Below are 19,842 nucleotides of genomic sequence, written 5' to 3' on the forward strand. Positions count from 1 at the left end.
TTAATTCATAGGGATCGGGAAATTAAAAAATGGGCAAGTTTTTCAAAATCTCGAAGGAGATGAGTCGATTTTCAAACAACTCATTTAAGTATTTGATTTTATATTAGGAACCCGGCTCAGACACCTTTGAGACAAAGATGACTCACTCGGGTTGGCTCAACCTCGCATTGGCTTCTTTTGTATCAGATAGTGATTGTAGACAGTAATATTAGACTTCAAGAAAAATGTCAAAGACATGTCATATGGGTCGTTTTGGCAATTAGGGCACACCCTTGGAAAAGCCTGGCATGCAATGTGGGTACACTGAAAGGGCACATACTCATGGGATCCACTTGTAAATGTGCCAATAGATATTTTCTTTTGAGATAAAAATGGATTAGTTATTGCCAAAAATATGCTGGTTTATTTTGACATCGACTTGAAAATTATCACTCGGTTTGTAATCGGCTGACATGCCAAGGGCACAGAACCGTTGATCGTTTTCCTCGTGTATCTCTAAGAAAAATATCTATGGTTTTGTGCCATTGCCATATTAGCCGAGTACAGACCGAGTGAAAATTGAGTCAGAAAATCACAACTCTTTTGACATTTAAGTTTTTTATCCGAAAACAAAGATTGCAATATGAAAAGAATTAATAGGCACTCACATTGTAGCACAAACAGAATCAGATTCGTTTGTAATGGAGCCAAAGCCAGGCCCCACAAACAACTTGGCCCAGCACAATACCTTGTATAATTCTACGACAATGGTAGTGGAGTATCAACTATCAATATCACTTTTTTTTAAAATCTATTTCGTTTGTATTTTGAGATACATCTTTTATCTTGGATAATAGGCCACATGGCACCCATAAACACGATCGGACACCACATGAACGTAGAACACAGAATTTTGAAATTTCTAAAAGAGAGAGAGAGATTGTTTTATCGTTGATCGATGCGGTGGTCACTATTAACTATATAGTTCAAAATTGCAAGAAAGATAAATAAATTGAGCCAGACCCAATAGAAATCAAATCAATACTTTTAAAGGGAAGGAAAAAAAAAACACGAAAGAAAAAGGCCAATGGTTAAGCTCACAAAGATCACTTCAAAAAATTACAAAAGGGATGTTGACACAAAGAGAGGCATTTTTTTTTTTGGTAGAGATTCTATTGCCACACCAACTTTTGCTAACGCCGCACCAAGATGTGCGTAACTGTTTGGTGATTTACATATGAATTGGGGTGGCCTTAGCACAAGTTGGTGTGGTTGTATACCTCTTGGGAACTTCTTTTTTTTTTTTTCCCACACTAACACCAAAGAAAAAAAAAACTAAGAATAAATAATAAAGATACCAAAGGAATTAAAAAAAAACCCACAATGGAATGAATTGCACATCAGTTTATGAGCAATGTAACAAATGGTGTAAGACACTCGGCAATAGGAAGGTCAGCCGTTGGGAATCCAGTTTAGAGTTACAATGAGTTGCTGCTTTCACTGACAGAGAGTGAGGGGCCTTCAGACTTCACAAGATGTGAGACTCTGCTGCTACTGATGTCAAGCCCCTGTAATCGGCTAAGTTGGTCTTGCTGCAGCATGTCTGAGAGAGTGTGAGATTGTGCAGATAACAGAGATTGGTTTGCCGTGTTAGATTGAGAATGATGGAACTGAGGGAATTGGTAGTTTTGGTGGCCACATAGTCCGGGTGGAAGTGAAAAGATGGATGATGGGGTATATGGAAAATAATTCATTCCCAAGTTGAATGTCTCACTGGGGCTAACCATCTCTCTAGTAGCAATCTTGAGCCTCTCAACCTCCTGCTTTAATGCTTCATTCAAAGCTGGGTGTATTATCAAGCATCATAAAAGCACAAATTTAGAGATTTACCATAATATATGTTAAAAATAAGTAGGAATTCCAGAAAAAGTATGTATATAGAATGCTGTTCCGTGAGGGACTCAGGTCTTTCATTCATTGCAGACCCTAACTTCAACACCACAAACACGGCCCACTAACTTGTTTTATCCCAAGTGTTAAATCACTTTGTTACCTCTTACCAAACCTTAGCCAACAATAGGTACATTAACATGAAACATACTTGTATTAGAAAACGTCTAATCATCATGGAAACCTTGTCCCAAAGATTTGGGGTCAGCTAAACATCTCATATATAAACAGTGAAAGCATCACAATTTTTTTTTTGATAACCGGGTATCCCGGTAGACAGCGGACCAGGCCCCTATCTGGGTTTTGCCCAGTCCATAGACCATGGTCTTGTCCAAGGACCAGTCCCAAGGCACGTGCAACCCCGCACATAATAATCACCAGGTAAGTGAGGGTGTGCTCTTGCGGGTGGCCCCTGAGGAATTAATGCTCATACTGGGTACTGAACTCATGACCTACAGGCATTAACCACTTATCGGTCTGAAAGTGTCATTGAGCCAACCCCTCGAAGTTTGAAGGCGTCACAGTTAGCATGCATATACACATTTCCAGTAAAGATGCATGAGATGAAAATAAGTTAGAAATGAAGCCTACCATCACATAAGTGAGCTTGTTGTTCCATAGATTGTAACCGGAACTTAAGCTCTGTGTTCTCTGAAGTCAGACCCACTGTATCTCTCTGAAAGAAAAACAAGATGTAAGGCCATGTGCCTTCTCAAAGTGCAATTTTTCAAATACTAACATCAAAAGCACACAAGGGGGGCAAATGGATAAACAAGAGTTAGGACATCCCACCACCTAGCAGACCAATTTGCTGTACTTTCTAAAGAGAAATTAATAATGAAATAATCAAAGTCAATGAGAAGTACTCATCCGTAAAAAAAAAGAAAATACAGGAGATTCCTTATAAATGACTATGATGATAAATGCAAATTCTACAAAAGGCTCTCTATAAATGACCAATGCCCTTAGAGAGCATGTAATAAACAATAAATAGTTGGTAACTCATCACTTTGCCAAGCCTTAAATGTAACCTATATTATTATAGAGCATGTTTCAAGAACATACGCTTACATGTACGGTATAATATTATGTACTCTAAAAATAAACATTTGATATCGATGATTAAAAACCGGATTTTGTTAACATGTACTCTAAGGGCACATGTTAAGGTGTATTTAATGCACCTTAACGTGTGCCCTAAACAAGACTCTTAAAAAACATTGACCCATTTTTAAGTTCTTAGTACTCAAAGACTACCAAGAATCATCATCGCCTACACCTTATCCCAATTACTGGAGTCAGCAATATGAATCCTCTGTAGCCATTTAACTCTATCATGAACCATATCTTCAACCAAGGCATGTTCCTTCATTATTTTCTCATTGCCTCCATCATGTCACTTTCAGTCTTTCTCTTTCCCTCTAAAGCGGTTGATCTACAGTAAAGCTGTCATTCTCACTGATGTTATTATTGATCTTCTTTGAACGTGTCCAAACCATCTCAAACGAACTTACCCTTTTTTTTAACTCCTAAATTTTCTCAAATATATTCATTTATGATAGTTTTACCACACATCCATTTCAACAGTTAAATGGTACATTGTTAATTTGCTATATAAATAGAACTCAGAACTCGTAAATGTTAGACTAGAATTCCACAAATACAAACCTGAAATAGAGTAAGTTGTGCAGAAAGAGTTGTTGCTTCAGTTTGAAGGGTCTGAACTTTTCGCTCAAGTTCCAACATATAGCGAGCCTTTCGCTCTTTCGAGCGGGAAGCCGACTGCCGGTTTGCTAGAATCCTGCATACATTGACCTATAATTCAACATCGTTTCTCTTTTCTTTTTTTTTTTCTTTGGTTTACAAGCACAGCCACCAAATTCAATAGAAATATATTTAAAAAACTGTTTTGGGTATCCGAAAATACATAAATCCCAATGGGTGTCGTCCATGCTTCTCCAAAACTACATTTTTTTTCTTTTGCTTTGGTTTACAAGCATAGCTACCAATTAAATGGAAATTGAAATAAAATTAAACCAATAAAAGATGAAGCAAACCTCTTGGCTCGCTTTGGATCGATCGCCCACAACTCAGCAAGCTTTTCTGGTGCCATTGCCTTCTTCGCATCCATCACATCCTCAAACAGATTTTGCTTACTCGACATCGAAGAACCATCAATCGAATTGCTGTGTCGATGCCGAGATCTGAAATTTTTCTCTCCATCTCCGCTCTCTATCGGTACAACTCCTCCACCATTCCCTCCATCGACACCACTACCATTGTTGATCCAAGGATCTAAAATCCTGTTTTCTCTAGTATAAGAATCATTAATTCTAGATCCGAGATTCTCAATGTCCATATAAGTACAGAAGAGATCGTCCTCGGACCCGATCTCTTCGAAACTAGTTGTGGAGGCAACAAACGGATCTCTAACAAGATCTAGGTCGCTAGGAAATCGAAAACTCACCTCGGAGTGTGCCCTTCTATGCTGAGAGCCTCTGAAAGGGGTAACGGAGTTTCCAAGCATCGATGTCTCTGTAGTATTTTGGGCATTTTGGGTGTGAGGTTTAGGGTTTAGATTTGCAGGATCTTGCATTTCCATGGCTGCCTCTCTCTCTCTCTCTCTTCTGTTATTTTTCTCTCGCAGAGTCGCACAATGAAATGGACATGTTGAGGCAAACTGAAAAAGGAAAAGAACGCGTCGAATGACGCCACGTGGCATACTTTTAACTCAATTTAGGATCAATGTTGTACCGATCGTTAAATACCAAAAGTTAACTCCATAATTTATAACCGTAGGATTTAAATACTTTTCATCGGATTTGAACCCACGTGATGAAAAAATGCTCAAATAGACTAAATTTCGAATATTCGATAAATATATCACCTAAATTGTGGTTGAATGAAGGCCACGTGGAATTTTTGGGATTTGGGGCCCTTGAAAGTCATGAGTTATGACAAACGTTGTCAACTATCAAAGAAGGAAAGGCTATTTGCTGGTTTAGGACACTTTTTAGTTATCTTTTGAGTTGGTTGACGCGTTTAGGTGACTATTTAAGAGTTCAACTAGCCTTACTAACTTAGTAAGAATTTTACCCTTACTAAGGGTCTTTGGGCTCACATTTTGACATTCAAAAACATGATCCGATGCTTTGGGATTGTAGAGGACAAAATTTTATGAACTTTAAAAAAAAAAAAAATTAATTTCTCACTGTTGAATTTTAATTTAAATTATGAAGAATTTGATGGCGATTCAATTTTAAAATCTTGAATCAAGTTCAAAAGAAATTATTTTTTAAATTTTGAGTTTTCCAATGAAATCTAAAGGACTGTGGTGTTAGAATGCTAATGTGATAATCCATTTAAGTAAAATGATTAATGCTGGAATGACCTCAATGGGAGACACTTTGATGGGGTGGCGTGCATGTCCGTAAATGCATTTTACTCCAAGATATGAGTAAAACACGTCTATGGACATGCATGGGCTACCACATCAAAGTGTTCTCATGTGTCTACAATTGACGTCCCTCTAATACAACTCGAGTAAAATAAGTCTTAGTAAGGTTTAAAATCTTTACTAAGTAGGGAAAGTATCTCTCTATTTAAGAGGCTCGGTATTTTCATACTGATGGGGTGCTCCTTGACCTCAATCTACTCTGAAAGACCAATGTAAAATGACTTAAATATTCTCATCTTCAACACTTGATCGACAATTCCTTGATTTTCTCCCAAAACTCATCATCTTCTTTTTTTTTTAATTACTAGCCTCTGATTTTTAGGTTACCATAGAATTCAATTAGGAAATTTTTTTTAACACTTTAAATAAAAGGTCAGGATCCCTTAACTCCTAAGAACGACTTATGAAAAAAATACATGTTCCCATCCCTTTAAATGCAAAATCCAATGATTGAGATTTATCCTTGGGATAAGCATCTCCAAGATTTGAGTTATCAAAATACTTACAAATCTCAACCATTGGATTTTATGCTTAAAAGATTGGGATCATGTGTTTTTTTCGTAAGTCATAAAAGAAATGCCCCCTTCACCTTTAAAAATAAATAAATATCGAAGTATCCGAATTGGGGGACCTCTTCAAAACAAAATCACCGAACATCTTGAATCTGTTTCTCTGTTTCTCTTTCAAAAAAAATAAAAAAAATTTGACCAACAGCCTCCCCTCCATCACTATCACATAACCACCTTAACGGTTTAACCAAAGCCATCGAAACTAGGATCAATTTAAGAGACTGATTAACAAAAAGGAAAGAACAGAGAAGGCCCTCCGCAAGTTGATTCCAGCTAATATTCAACTTTTTTCTATTAATAACTTGTTCTTAGCTAACAAGAAACAGACTGTAATGAGGCGGGAGGTACTATGTTTTTTATTGGGTCAGGTCTGACCCGGAACTGTAAACACTGCATTCATGCAACCAACCAACAAATCCTAAGCAACAGAAGAACAGTTGACAAATTCCTATAAAAAGAAAAAAAAAATTTAACTATAAAATCTACACCTTTGGATTCTTAATCAGACTCACAATGCACTTTGTCACCACCTTCCTCCTCCTCCTCCTCCTCCTCGGCAACAGGTCGCTGTCCCTCAGCATGGGGGCTCAAGTACACTTGCTGCTCGCATATTGACAAACTTGTGAGCCCGTTATGCTTCAAATACATCTCCAATGGAAGACTTGCTTCCTGAACAAGGCTCGTCATGCTAACTTGTGCCGAATCCGCTTGCATGTCATCTTCATAACATGGATGACAATTCAAGTCTATTTGACCCTTGTTGCTAGCAGCTCGGATTTTGCGATTAGATTCTGACTTGGTTGCTTGCTTGACTTCATTCTCCGAAAGTTCAAGAGGAGTGCAATTTGAGGCACTTTCTACGTCTGCTTCTTCATCCTTAGGATTACCCCATGTATGGAACTTTCTCTGGGGAATTTCTGCTTCATGTGCTGACTGGCGTTTCTTCTTCCGAGTCATAAGGGTTTCAAAGCGTCGCTTCACAGTGGTACACACGTTGCATGTACATGTGGGCTTATGCTTGGGGCCCTTCCCGCTAGGGGGTTGGATACACACGATGCATGTGCAGCCAGAACGATGCCGGGGATGTTTGGTCGTGGTCAAGACAGATGGCGTACCGGAATCATCCCTGTCATCTCCAAGAACTGCAGCGGTAGCTAGAGCCTCTAGGGCAGAAGGTTCGCATTCTTGGGCTGTTTTTTGGGTTGCAGCAATTTTTCGTTTCTTGAAATCTGAACAACAATAAGAACCACTGATGAAAATTTTATACTCAAAAAGGTAAAATACATGATATGAATACGTCTTTTAGCATGAAAAGACTGCATGAGAATCCTGTCTATCTGGTTGGGCCCCTCTACCTAGATATGTACAAGAAACCAGGAAACAAAAAAACCACCCCTGATTGGCTATGCTTGTTAGAGCAACTCCAATGGGGATAATCCAAAATCACTACCCATTATGGATAGCCATTTTGGATATTCAAGGGGTATGCACCCCAACTGTGCTACCCAAAATGGCTATCCATAAATATTTTAATATTTTTTTAATTCAACCCAACTTTCAATTGGTCTGAACTTTTAATACTTTTTCAGCCAACGGTCTGAAATTTTTCCCCTCCAAAAAATGGAGAAGCTGTTGTTGCAACCCAAATGGGTCGTGGAAATCCCACTATGGGTTATGCGTTGGAGACCCCTATTTTGGATTTCATGACTCAAAATGGCAGTTGAGAGGGAATGGAGACTGGGATAGAGAGTGTGTTGGAGTTGCTCTTATGTGTGTGCCCCAACCTCTGCCTCTGGCACCTCCCTCCTCATTGAACCAGTAATGAGTCTTAATGGGGGGCAGTAATGAGTTAAACTAGTGAGGGGCGTTAAATGTTCTTGAGCGAAGCATTATTGATCCGCTCACCTGCCTGAGTTGTTTTTGTAAAAGTTGAATATATTAAAAATAAATGGTATTGCAAACAAGCTGTACACTGAAAAGAGTGCCCCCCATATATCAATAGATTGTGGACAGTACTTCCCATGGCACTACCCCAATAATCCCCGAAAACCTTCCCATTCAAAACCGACTTTGTCAGTGGGATTGTTATGGTCATGGTTAACAGACAGAAAGTATGAAATGTAGTCTTTTGAGTGGACTGGAGTGAACTGATGGGTGTAGGCTTTGAAGTCCCTACTTCTTGATAATCTGTAGTCGTGCCACCCACAGAAACAAAGCACATCCAAACACCAGGCAATCAAGAGTGAAGCAACCAAAACGAACCATAAATCACCCAAAAGAGAAAGACAGACAGAACAAAGAGTACCCAGTGTTTATATAAGCTAAAAAAGAACAAAGTACTCCATTCGGCAAGAACAAACTAAAAAAATTATAAACCTAGTGTGTAGAGAGCTGGCATCATACCCCTACTCAGTCTGAGAAGATTGTCCAGTTCCGTTGGGCTTATCTCATCAGGTGCAGAACATGAGCACCTGCAAGCATGTCATAAACAAAGAAAAATATAGATTTATTATAATTAGTTTGCTCTCAAAGAAAGCCCTGAGGTGGTATAATCTCTGTTACCAACCTTTTAGGATCCCAATCATTGTCCGCACATGACCACTTTGGAGGGAGAAGAACATCCGCGGGCAACCTTCGCCATCTGGAGCAACTATCACACTGAGCCCATTGATCTTGTTCCCTGCAAGACCAGGTTCAATTAAATTCAAATTAAGATATATAAATCCAGTTACATTCTTTGATTATTATTTTTTTATTAAAAAAAACCTGTTTTAATCAAGAAATTTTCAACCATATATGAGGCATATATGCAAGGAGGTCCTTCAAGGCCAAAATACAATCCAATCAAATTTCTCTTACCCATCATATCTATGGAATTCTTTTTGAAACTAACTAAAGGATGGGAACATACAAACAGTCCATTATTTGACTTATTGGACCTCCTTGGTGGGACCCAGTAAATGGTGTGGTCACAACCCCCTTGCATGTGTGACAAATGTCTGCCCATTGGACAGGGAGGATGGCATCTTCCTGCCCTTCCTGATGCAAGCATTCAACATTAAATTAAGATAGTCAAAAAGAGATCTGTGAAGCTAACTTTTCACCTGAACACCCAGAAAAAGAAATTGAATATGCAAAATTTTGCAACAAAAGACTATATCCTTAAATGAGGAACTAATACCCGTAATGCTGGTTCACACCAAAATAATTCCAGTTCACATAAAGGAGCCAGTAGATTAAGAGATGATTTCAGTTTATTATGATAAACAAAACAAGTAAAAATAACAGAAACCCTTACCCAGATGTCCGTGATGTGAAAATAGTCTTCTTTCCAAAAACTGGGGGTTCCTGTGTGATAGAAATAAAGTAAATACATTGAAAATGTAAGCCATGTACTTTTAACTGAAGAAAAATGGCTAGTGTAGAAATTTACCAATACATATGTTTGGATGTTTATTAAATAGGAGAGCTGATGTAATTGGTAATGGGCTTTTACAAAGGCTCATAGCATTGGTCTGATGGGTCATAAAATCCATGGGTATGAGCTTTTTTCACAAAGCCAAAGGCAAAAAAATGAACAAAAAGGGGAAGTGTCCAGCAATGGAGATTAAGTCTTGAAAATTTGCACATGAGAAAGAAAATTGTCGACTTAATCAAGTGGGGTGGTTTCAAGATTCCATGCTAAAGTCACTGTAGCACAACGTCCCAAGCATGGAAGGTTGGTATATTAATTGATGAAAGAAACATGAACTTATCATGAAAAATGAATTATTATTTTTTTGAACAACTTAAAGATCTCAATCTAGATCTCAACCCCTACAGCTTGTTTGTAGTTTTTTTTTTTTTTTTTTTGTTTACTCATGAACCCTCATCAACATCAACATTGAAATCTTACCCCAAGGTTTGGGTTTGGCTGAATGAATCCAACACCTCAATTCATTTTTGTCCAACGAATATTTTCTGTTAGTGAAACTGTGTATTCAGATCCACTTTCACTACCTCAATCCACGTTCTTTTGGGTTTTCCTCCCGCTCTTTTAGGACTCTCAACTTGCAAATTCCTTCTAAAGGGAACTGTAATCATTGACTTCCCTTAGTTTATCACCTATTGGAGTTACGCCTACATTGCCTCAAATGCATCTATTTCTAATTTTATATTTCTTCCACTCTTCCATCTCTGCAGCACTCAATCTACAAACATGATGCTTCTTGACCACCCAACATTCAGCTCCATAAAGTACAGAACTCAATGGGGTGATTATTTTCACTCGACAACCTCCCAAAAGCGAGCAAATGCAGAAAAAGGGGGATAAAATGCTCTAAAACACTTCAATTTGCGTTAAATTGTTAGTCATAAACAGTAATTTTGCTGAAATATTATGAGTAAACTTCATTTCACAAAGTATTATCAACTAAATTCAATGAAAATCAGTAAATCTTAATACCATATATGAAAATTTTCAGAATATATAATGTCTAACAAAAATTAATTACGACAAAAGGATTTTACAATTCTTGAATAATATTACTTACGTCATACTCCTCAAATTCATAGCCCTCAATCATGACAATGCTAGGCTTGACAGTTGGGGGAGGGCAAAGCAAATCCTGTGCTTCTTCCCACGTAAGCTTCAGCTCTAGAGCATCTTCACTATCAATGACCAACCTCTTACTTTTGGACCCAATGTTACGACTTCTTTTCTTCTCAGGAACCAGCAGAGGCTGCATTGGAAAGCTCTCATTTGGCCAGTCTCCAGTCTTCGTAGTTTGCTTCTCAGTTTGACGCAAGCTAACATCACCATCAGCAGTACTCAAAGGTTTGGACAGAGCACTTAGATGCATATTTGTGCTTCCCCTTGGAGACTGAAGAAAGCCAGAGTAACCACTCATTATAGGTGCCTCATCAACACCCAAAATAAAGTTTCTTGGCAAGTTCACCATTAGCTGTTTAACTGATTACTATATATAAATGTGTGTGTGCAAATAGAAAACTTTGCTACGATTCCAAGTGTGTGGACAAATGTTGGCATAGCGACAGAGGCATAAGGAGCTCTGTACCTGCATAGTCATAGTGTTAAATGCCTTTCGAAAGCCGATAACAAGTTTTCTTTCGGGATCTATCCGGCTGAAAGTTACTGCAGCAAAGAACAATTCAAACAAAGACAAAAAAGAATTTTTTTTTTTTTTTTGATAAGTATAACCTTTTATTAATGAAGAAAAGAGATGGAGGCAGAGGTAGCCCCCCAACAACACAACAAGCGAAACAACAAAAGATCAAAGCGGACTCATATTATACTGGACTGGAAGTCTGCATCAACGTGCCCAGTAGAGTCTACAAACTATGAAAGAGTTGTGATAGAATGGATAAAAGTAAAGAGAATCATGTGGTAAAAGGTATGTGTTTCTTTGGTTGCAGACAAAAGAAATAACTGCATTTGAATAGAACTCCAAAGGTCTACCTGTAAACGACCATTTATTTTGGAAGATACATTTATCCCTTCCAGAAAGGAATAAATCAGAAAAGTCTGCGAAAAGTGATGATTCCAACTGAAGAGAGTTCCATTTAGATTCCAACTAAAACTTGGAGGGACAAACTAAACCAATCTTTGAAACCTCAAATGACACTATTGACTAGATGGAGATTGGATATCACTATCCAAGTAATAAAGGCATTCACATTACCAGTATCGCCAGCTTGTAACTGCATAGATTGTATGCAAGGGGCTACGCCCTCTAAGACATACATTCTGCTGTTGTTATTAGGCCAAAATCTGAACTGAAACAACCATTCGTTCCCCTTTGCATCTTGAATCTTAAGTGGAAGACCTTCTGGTTGAGAGATATGAGGAAAGTACGCCTGCATGTAGTTTCATGCCAAACGTAAACAAAGAACTCAAGGTACAGAGTTCATGGGCTGAAAAATGGAAACAATACAATCAGGAACTTACCTCAGCACATGCTTTTGGTAGAACTAAACGACCAATACGACCCGCATCACTGGCACTCAGAACCTTTTCAAATAATGGCACAATTGTAGAATTCGAACTAGTAAGATAACGTGGTCAAGGGGATCACAACGTTTGGATAATATAATAGGTGTAAATGTGACAGAAAGTTACTTAAATCAGAATAAATAAATAAATAAGGTGGTCATGGATACGCTCCAGATATTTGCTGCAGTTCTTGGTCTGTAATCCTAGGCCAATAACGCGGAAGCAACTGATTCCGTCCCCTTCCATCAACAGGTTGCCTTGCAACACGTACCTGTGGAAATGTATCGTTAGATACCTCTGAAAATGGTGGGTTTTTGTGACTGTTGAGAGGGAAATGCTACGCAGCTCTGCTCCCTTGCTTCTACAACCACACGAAGTATGGGCAATGCAGAACTTCGGGTCCAAAAGGCGCACCCAAGGTGATAGTCAAGTATAACTGTGCTAGTGACTCATATATATGTTTAACCCCCGCTGTTACTCTACCAATGTCTTATTTGGAAACCTAAGATAATCCAAGGATTTCTAGATATAAAGATGAAAATCTCATGCTTTCAGCTTCCCCAGTGGGAAGTATGATTTTCTCTCTTTTGAAGCAACATGTTCCACCCATTACCCTTTGTACTTTTGCCTAACATCAAAATTTTCCCCTTATCAACATCTATTTCATAATCCATAGAAGTTGATAATGCTTCACTAGAATTATCCACCGGGAATAATACCAAACCTATTCAGATTTTCATCACTTGGGATCTATGTAATAAGAGATAATTGAGATTTCAAAGCTTGATTCTTAAAATGCCCATCAGCACTTTGAGTGTGTTGCTCATGAAAGCATCCAACATGTGCATGAAAGGAACCAACTGACATAGTTGATACCCTCTTATATTCATAGTTCTCCCCCTCTCCAACAGATCAGTCTTTTGGAGTAGTTGGTTGGTTAACATAGTTACTAACAAGTTACTGTATACAACCATGTGTGAGGCATGATATCAATAACCTAAAGATAAACCAATCTGCAGACATTAAAAAAAAATATTCATTAAAATCATAAGTCTAACCCACTCATCGTGTGCGTAGGTCAGACAAGAATGCAAGTGGATACTAATAAAGATTACAAAGCATTGGAAAAGTTATTAACAAGACAATATGAAACCGATGTTCAATAATGTTTTCTTCTCTTTGCAAACATGAACGAGAGAATATAACCAGTGATAATTTTCTGAAAACATACAACCCAAAGTTTTATGACTGTTAAAATGTATCCATGTAATCTATAACATTATGATATTACAGTTTATGTGAATCGATCTTACAGAGGAAAGATCTGAATTCTTCACACAGCTTATGCACTCTACACCCCCATTATCAAGTAACTCAAGGAAAGACTTCGAAGCAATACATCCACAATGGAGACGCTGCCATAATAAAAACTCAGTTAGACCTTTAGCACATAACAAAACTAAGTAGCAACGGTGGGAAAGAAGAACTCGTGCTATTAGACAAGCAGCTTACCCTTCCACAAGAGATGCACTCCCTCCAACCAGATTCTTTTAAATGGAAAGTGTCACAAAAAACTAATTGCTCATAAGTAGACCTGGAACCAGTATGAATGGGAACACATCAAGAAGCATACCAAAAAGGAAAAAAATAATAAAAATATAATATATTGGAGTCATGTAAAGATAACTTGTTTGAACCATGAGGTACTGGTAAGAAAAAAGTATGAATGACAACGTGGCTACTGGAGGACTTTCAAAGGAGATTTATGTTTCATGCCTAAGAGTTTACACCAACAGTAGAGGACTCTTGATCAGTCTCTATAGACAGAAGCCAAAGTCATAACACAAGAAGAATGTTGTTGTCTACGAAGATAGAGAACTGTCAGGCACCAATGGACCAACACACCACGCTCATTTCTTTTGTTGCAGAAAGTGAAGGCTCAAACATGTAAAGTAGCAGATGAGGTTTTTCCTGGTTCACTCAAAAAATGATGACAAGATCAAATTTGTCACTAAAAGGCATCATGATTAACCATACAGAATGCCATGCCTCGAAAAAACATCACAAAATTACCATCAAGAAGAGTGGGGTTACAAGTGGGCAAGGAAATCTTAAGACCCTAAAGACAAAGGCACGGGTTCTCGAGAGAGGGTAAAATTGTGGAAAAATGCTCTTAACTACCCCCCCACCCCGGCTAATGTAGGACACTTGTCACCTTGAGATCAACAAATCTTTATACCTAACATAGAAGGTGATATAACTATTTCCTAAGTAGAAGTCATGGACGATATCATAGAATCTCTGATAAATGTATTTAGACCATAGCAACCAAGTTCGGATTCTATAATGATTCGGCCAGGGGGTCATTTTGATTTGATTCGGATAAATGTAAGAAAGTTGTAAAAAGGAAAAAAAATTGGGAAAATTTCAAAGATTATACAAACCCTATCTTGTACTTGCATTTTGAAGGCTGTAGAAGACGAAATCTTGAGGTTGAAGAGTGAAAATTTTACTCTAAAGGCTGAAGAAGATTGATTTTTTCAAGAAAAATCAAGGATAGTTTTTTGGAATGAAAAAAATAAAAGAATGATTAATAAGATATTAGAAGAAGAAAAGGAATGAAGGTCGAAGACAATAGGTTTTTGGGGAAAATCAAGGTCGCAAAATAGACCAACAAAATTGAAATGAAAATCCTTGATTAGTTACTGTTGGAGAATTGAGGTACAATAAAAAGCAAAAGGTCGTGAGAAGGAGATAGATAGAGTCTAGAGGGTTTTAGGAAAAAGATCTTTTTTAAATTTCTAAACAAGCAAAGGCATAGCCCACCATGGGTAAGCTATTTTTTTCGAATTTTTAAAAAATAATTGTTGAAATTGTGACCATGATATAGACGAGTGTTATTGATGGGTACCCTGTCGACATGAATATCAAAGAAAAAGTAGAACGTGATTTCGATGGATTGTGACACATATCTCAACTCTCAAGCATGGTTTTAAAACTCGTTTTGACATCCCCTCCCGTCCATGAACGTGACCGAGTCATCTCGGACAAGTTTTCCGATACGTTTGAGTCATCCTGTTCAACAATGAGATAAATGAACCATGGTTTTAAATATCATCCGATCTGTTTGATTTGTCTATCCGTCTCGTTGGTGGACAATACCAAGACTTATCGGACAAGTCGTCTCGGTCTCGGACAAGATTTAAAACCATGCTCTCAAGGCTTGTATGGAAACCAAAATTTTCCCCATTATTATTATTGTTTTTGTTGTTGTTGTTGAAGGTACATTAAAATAAAATCAAATGAAAACCCACAAAATAAGTGCCACAAAAGAAGGGAAAAAAGGGGGGAAATTAGATTAAGAAGACAAATTCAAAACAGGTGTCCATATAATGCAATGTAAATTAAAAAATAATAATAATAAATAAAAATAATAATTGGTCAACTGTTCCAACAAACTAATAATAAAACACAAAAACCACATTGCGAAGAACTTAAACCCTCAAAAAAAAGTCCGTACCACATCAAATTAAAGTACAAAAAATAAATAAATAAATAAAGAACATTTAAATATATCGAATTCCTGTAACACGAAAGCTACAACTACGAAACAAAATTTACCAGCACTTATCGCAAAGATTTGCAAATCCACCAGATCGTAGACCCCACCCTTTCCTCCACTCGATCGACGAAGTCGCCCTGCATGAACTATTCATGCAAATATTCGACGCCATACACCGAATCGAAACTCTCTCTCTCTCAAATCAATCTAAAAAATTCCCCCAAACAAGAACATTAAACCCAAAGTTTCCTCCTTTTGTATCCAACCCGATTAACAACTAAAAAAAAAAAAATTCAAACAAACAAATCAATCAAAAATAGAAAGATTAACCTTTAAATCAATCTCTGAAACAAAATTGTAACCTTCGTTTCTTGTTTCCTTTCAAAACCCTACATCAAAACCCTATCCTTTCTTCCTCCTTTTCGCCTTACTCTTACTATGCTTCTTCAAGCTTCATCTATCTTTAATCTTCCCCCGGAGCTTAATCGGAACTATACCAGAAGTAAACTTCAGATCCGGGAGTGTGTCAGATTTACGGTGTTGGGGAATTTTTGCGACTGTAGAGGGTTTAAGAGAATAAGAAACCGGAAACGTTTGCATGCAACAGCAACGCCAGAATTAGATGGCAACACAATATGCATGCACGACACCACACCAGCTCTGTTTTTTTTTTTAATCTCCAAATATATTAAATACGGCGTGCCGGCGTGGTGACAGCAGCGTTACCTACACCACAAGGCGCTTTATAGTGCCAGCTGTACACACAGTTGGAATCTTTGATGAAATTACCAAAATCTCCTTGTTACTTTAAGAACCTATTCGATTGAAAAGGATCGCTCACCTTCACAAAAAGGTCGCTTATGAGTCATGATGACTGTTGGTTTAACATCGATTGTGCTAAAAGGTTTGGAGATAATCTCGAGGAATTTTATTTGGATTTGGAGCTTGTGTTGGTACAGTATCCATTGTGGGCCAATGCTAATATTTTCATGACTATTTTATCCTATATCTTTGTATAAATTACTAACAAGTCCTATTTCAATCATTTTTCCTAAAATGACATTGGGTATTGTGCTTATGATCTTATTTAACGAATCCAAAAGAAGGGATTTCTTTTTAAATGCCTCTTAACTTTTGGTGGTAGGTTGATGGTTAAATTAGTAAACTTTTTTTTCTTTCTTAATGCCGTCTCACCAACTTTCAACTGTTAATCAACAAATCAAATAATTAAGATCAACATTTGCTATATTCATCGAGATTGACAATTTGACATTTTGAAAATAGATTGTTTAGATCACTGGTTCAAATTGTTAATATCGTCAAAATGAAAATTAATTTCGATGATTTGAGTTCATTGTTTAATCAGAGTGAGTCGGGCCTTAAGAAATAAATATTTTGACTAGTTAAATTGTTAAGATACCGTCCAAAAACTCAAGGTACATTTAGAAACACATCTCTAACATAAGGTCTATTAAGTAATTTTCCCTTATTTTAATTATACTTCGATAAAAGCACTTATGCAGTGTTTGGATTGAGAGAAATGGAGAGAAGAGAAGAGAGGAGAAAATAAATGAGTTTCTCTCCATTTCTCCTATTGGGATTGTTAAGTGGGAGACTGAAAAGAAAAGAGTTGGAGAGGAGTTGACAAAAAAAAAAGTGAGTTTTCTCTCTCTTTAAAAGTTGAGAGATGAGGAGAGAAATGAAAAGAAACTCTTTTAAAATATTTTATAATTCAAACTCTGCCCTTAGATCTCTTTTAAGATATTTTAAAATTTTAAAGTTGTCCAAAGTTCTCTCTTGTCAATCATAGTAACAAAAATTAACGATTTTTTGAAAAAGTCACTTCTAAATGCGACTTTCATCCCTAACAATTAAAACTATAATAAATAAAATAACAAACAACAACAACAACAAAAATGGAACTTTTTCTTGTGTAACAAAAATTACCTACTTTTCTTGTTTTTTTTCAACTTTTTCCCTTTTTTCACTTGGACAAAATTTTTAACATTTTATCTCTTTTTTAAATGTGGAATTTGATGCATAATAGAATTTGATAATTCATAAATGTAGAAATATGGGACTTGATAATTAATAACTTGATTTTATGAATTTTCATTAGATATATATTTTTTCATAATTTTTAATATATTTTTTATTTTTTATTTTCATCGATTTTTTCCCTTTTTTCTCTTTTTTTTCCCCGTTTCATCTTAAGTTTTCCCTTGCTGATTTAAATTTGTACTACTAATACTTTGACCTTAAGATTAAAGAAAATAATTTCCAATAAAAAAATCATTTTATGTATATCCGAGACATGCCTATGCTTATATCACATTCAAGACAAAGAAAATAAATAAAGTGGTGTCTATATTATGAAAACGAGCATAAATATCATTTATGATATTTGATTTTCCATATGGTCACAAATGGTTAGAAAACCATGCCCGTGACCTCGGAGACCTACTTACTTTTAGGAGTCCTTCGTTGAAATCCAAAAAAATGTTACCATGACATATTTGTGGACCAACAATTGCATATGGTGTAATGGAATCTATCATGGAGTAATACTAGAAACCCTAGTAAGAAGCCTATGATCCAAGTTTGTATTTAGATATCGAACATCATATTATATTATTAGACATGCTTATTTTTTAGTGCTTGTTCGATGATCGATAGTGAAATATGGCCAATTGCCCATTTTCCTTCCAACTCTTTAGAATTGCCTTCATTTTATTGACTTAACTAATTTTTCCTTGTTTTCCACTTTTTTTTTCCCCTTCAAATTGCTCTCATTTCAAAGGATTTCAATATTTTTTCCCTACTCGTATTTTTAAATTCTAACTAATTTGAGATTGCATCTTGGTTAGAGTCCAACCGATATAATTCTCTTTCTTTATATTATTCACACTCGTTGCCCCCCACATGTTCTCAAAATGCTCTCGTACACTGTTTGCTACGGTTTTGAAACCTACTTATTTATATCAAAGTGTTTGGCAAAAAATAGGATTTCACCCACTCAAACATAAGTAGAAAGTCTAAAGATAAGATTTCACTTTTGAAGCAATCATGCACTAACTTCAGCGTTATTCACTTAGGTTTCAACTTCATTCACTAACTACTTGTATCTTCTATCTGAAATAGTTATTTTCGGGAGTTTATCCAGGTTTTTAAAAAGAATGAAGGACCAACACCCTGTTAAAAAAAATCAAGTGATTTATTCATAAACTCATTATGATACGTATCTATATGTGGGAGTAATGTAGTTAAAGTGCATCTCATATATGAGATAATTTGTCAAATGCAATTATTTGATGGTGGGAAATATGAGTGTGGTGGGTGGGTTAAGATAATAGGTAGTTTTTCTATTATCTTAGGACTTTAGTATATATTTAATTCCGATGTACTATGGATGGAATTTACTAAGGGAAAATAATACTAAGAACCCTATTGGATTTTGAAGATTTACCATCTCAAATTGAAGGCTTAGGAGGTCCAATATTCTTTGAAGGAGATCGTTTTCGATTTTTTTTTTCTCCCTTTTCTTATTTTTTGTAATCTGATCTAATGGACACGTAATATCTCATATATTCTGTGGATGCCATTTTTTTAACACCAAAAGATGAGGACACATGTCCTTGAGTACTAGGTGGGCCCAAAAAACAAAGCACCGAGTAAAAAATAATAATAACATAAGATTGTTATAGGCTGATGTAGCATTTATTGAAGCATGACCAAACACCTAACAAAGTTGAATAACCGTAGGTAGAGTAAAGTCTCACCTTAAGCCACTCAAGCAAACAGTAGATCGGCGTTAAAAAAGGAGGGCGTTGAATGAAAGGAATAATGAAGAAACCTAAAAATTAAGATGATTCAGACACAAGCATAAGTTGGGTTTCAAGACAACGAATTTCATCAATTTGAAAGGGTCTATTAGATCGGTAAGTAAGAAACTCGAACTCAATACCCATGTCCTAATAAAACAAAAAATTTAACAAGATTTGAACATTTTTCTACACCAAATCTTCTTCTTAGATGCAATATCCTCCATTACTTATCAAAACAGAAGCGAGGGTGACATTCTTTAATTCACCCACCCCAAAATAATAAATCATACTAACTCAACATTGATTATGTTGAGAAATTATTAATCAAACTCAAGTATCAGTATTTATGAGGCATGTGCACAAAATCCTAAGTTAAACTCAACAGCCCCCATCTAACTCATACCCTACGTGGCAATTCGTCTAGACCAATCGTGTGGTGACGCCTGTCCCAGGGTTTGAATTATAAAAAATCTCTCAATGACAAAAGAGGGGTTGAAAAAATTGATTCC

General features: G+C 36.5%; 2 protein-coding genes across 3 annotated transcripts; both read right to left on the bottom strand.

Annotated features, from left to right (window-relative positions):
* Nucleotides 1-1,006: 1,006 nt before the first annotated feature.
* Nucleotides 1,007-4,598, bottom strand: LOC147385129 (transcription factor RF2b-like). Of its 2 annotated transcripts, XM_086426468.1 has the most exons (5): nucleotides 4,397-4,598; nucleotides 3,987-4,232; nucleotides 3,598-3,730; nucleotides 2,521-2,605; nucleotides 1,007-1,822 (listed from the first exon to the last, which is right to left on the bottom strand). In XM_086426468.1, exons 1-5 carry the CDS (start codon nucleotides 4,480-4,482, stop codon nucleotides 1,458-1,460), a joined length of 915 nt encoding a protein of 304 aa, XP_086282594.1. In that variant the 5' UTR covers nucleotides 4,483-4,598; the 3' UTR covers nucleotides 1,007-1,457. The 2 variants fall into 2 exon arrangements, with proteins under 2 accessions (XP_086282594.1, XP_086282593.1); XM_086426467.1 differs by having other exon boundaries at nucleotides 3,987-4,559.
* Nucleotides 4,599-6,218: 1,620 nt separating this feature from the next.
* On the bottom strand, nucleotides 6,219-16,223 carry LOC147385130 (B3 domain-containing protein Os07g0679700-like). The gene is made up of 13 exons (XM_086425459.1): nucleotides 15,840-16,223; nucleotides 15,569-15,716; nucleotides 13,460-13,541; nucleotides 13,261-13,362; nucleotides 12,115-12,218; nucleotides 11,903-11,999; nucleotides 11,637-11,811; nucleotides 11,013-11,089; nucleotides 10,488-10,817; nucleotides 9,254-9,303; nucleotides 8,522-8,635; nucleotides 8,359-8,426; nucleotides 6,219-7,184 (listed from the first exon to the last, which is right to left on the bottom strand). Exons 2-13 carry the CDS (start codon nucleotides 15,679-15,681, stop codon nucleotides 6,454-6,456), a joined length of 2,043 nt encoding a protein of 680 aa, XP_086281585.1. The 5' UTR covers nucleotides 15,682-15,716; nucleotides 15,840-16,223; the 3' UTR covers nucleotides 6,219-6,453.
* Between the last annotated feature and the right edge of the window lie 3,619 nt (nucleotides 16,224-19,842).

Source organism: Akebia trifoliata, chromosome 15 (genome assembly GCF_017979445.1).
Source record: "Akebia trifoliata isolate Shusen 1 chromosome 15, ASM1797944v1, whole genome shotgun sequence".
Classification (NCBI taxonomy): Eukaryota; Viridiplantae; Streptophyta; class Magnoliopsida; order Ranunculales; family Lardizabalaceae; genus Akebia; species Akebia trifoliata.

Bases quoted from the DNA above. Each gene is read 5' to 3' on its own strand.
- LOC147385129 (XM_086426467.1), bottom strand. From the start codon at position 4,531: ATGGAAATGCAAGATCCTGCAAATCTAAACCCTAAACCTCACACCCAA. The intron at 3,731-3,986 runs GTTTGCTTCATC...CAATGTATGCAG, and splicing joins GATCCAAAGCGAGCCAAGAG to GATTCTAGCAAACCGGCAGT. The intron at 2,606-3,597 runs GTTTGTATTTGT...TTTTTCTTTCAG, and splicing joins CACAACTTACTCTATTTCAG to AGAGATACAGTGGGTCTGAC.
- LOC147385130 (XM_086425459.1), bottom strand. From the start codon at position 15,681: ATGGCGTCGAATATTTGCATGAATAGTTCATGCAGGGCGACTTCGTCG. The intron at 12,000-12,114 runs GTATCCATGACC...TTATCTTACTAG, and splicing joins CTGCAGCAAATATCTGGAGC to TTCGAATTCTACAATTGTGC. The intron at 10,818-11,012 runs GTACAGAGCTCC...GGCTTTCTTCAG, and splicing joins TTAACACTATGACTATGCAG to TCTCCAAGGGGAAGCACAAA.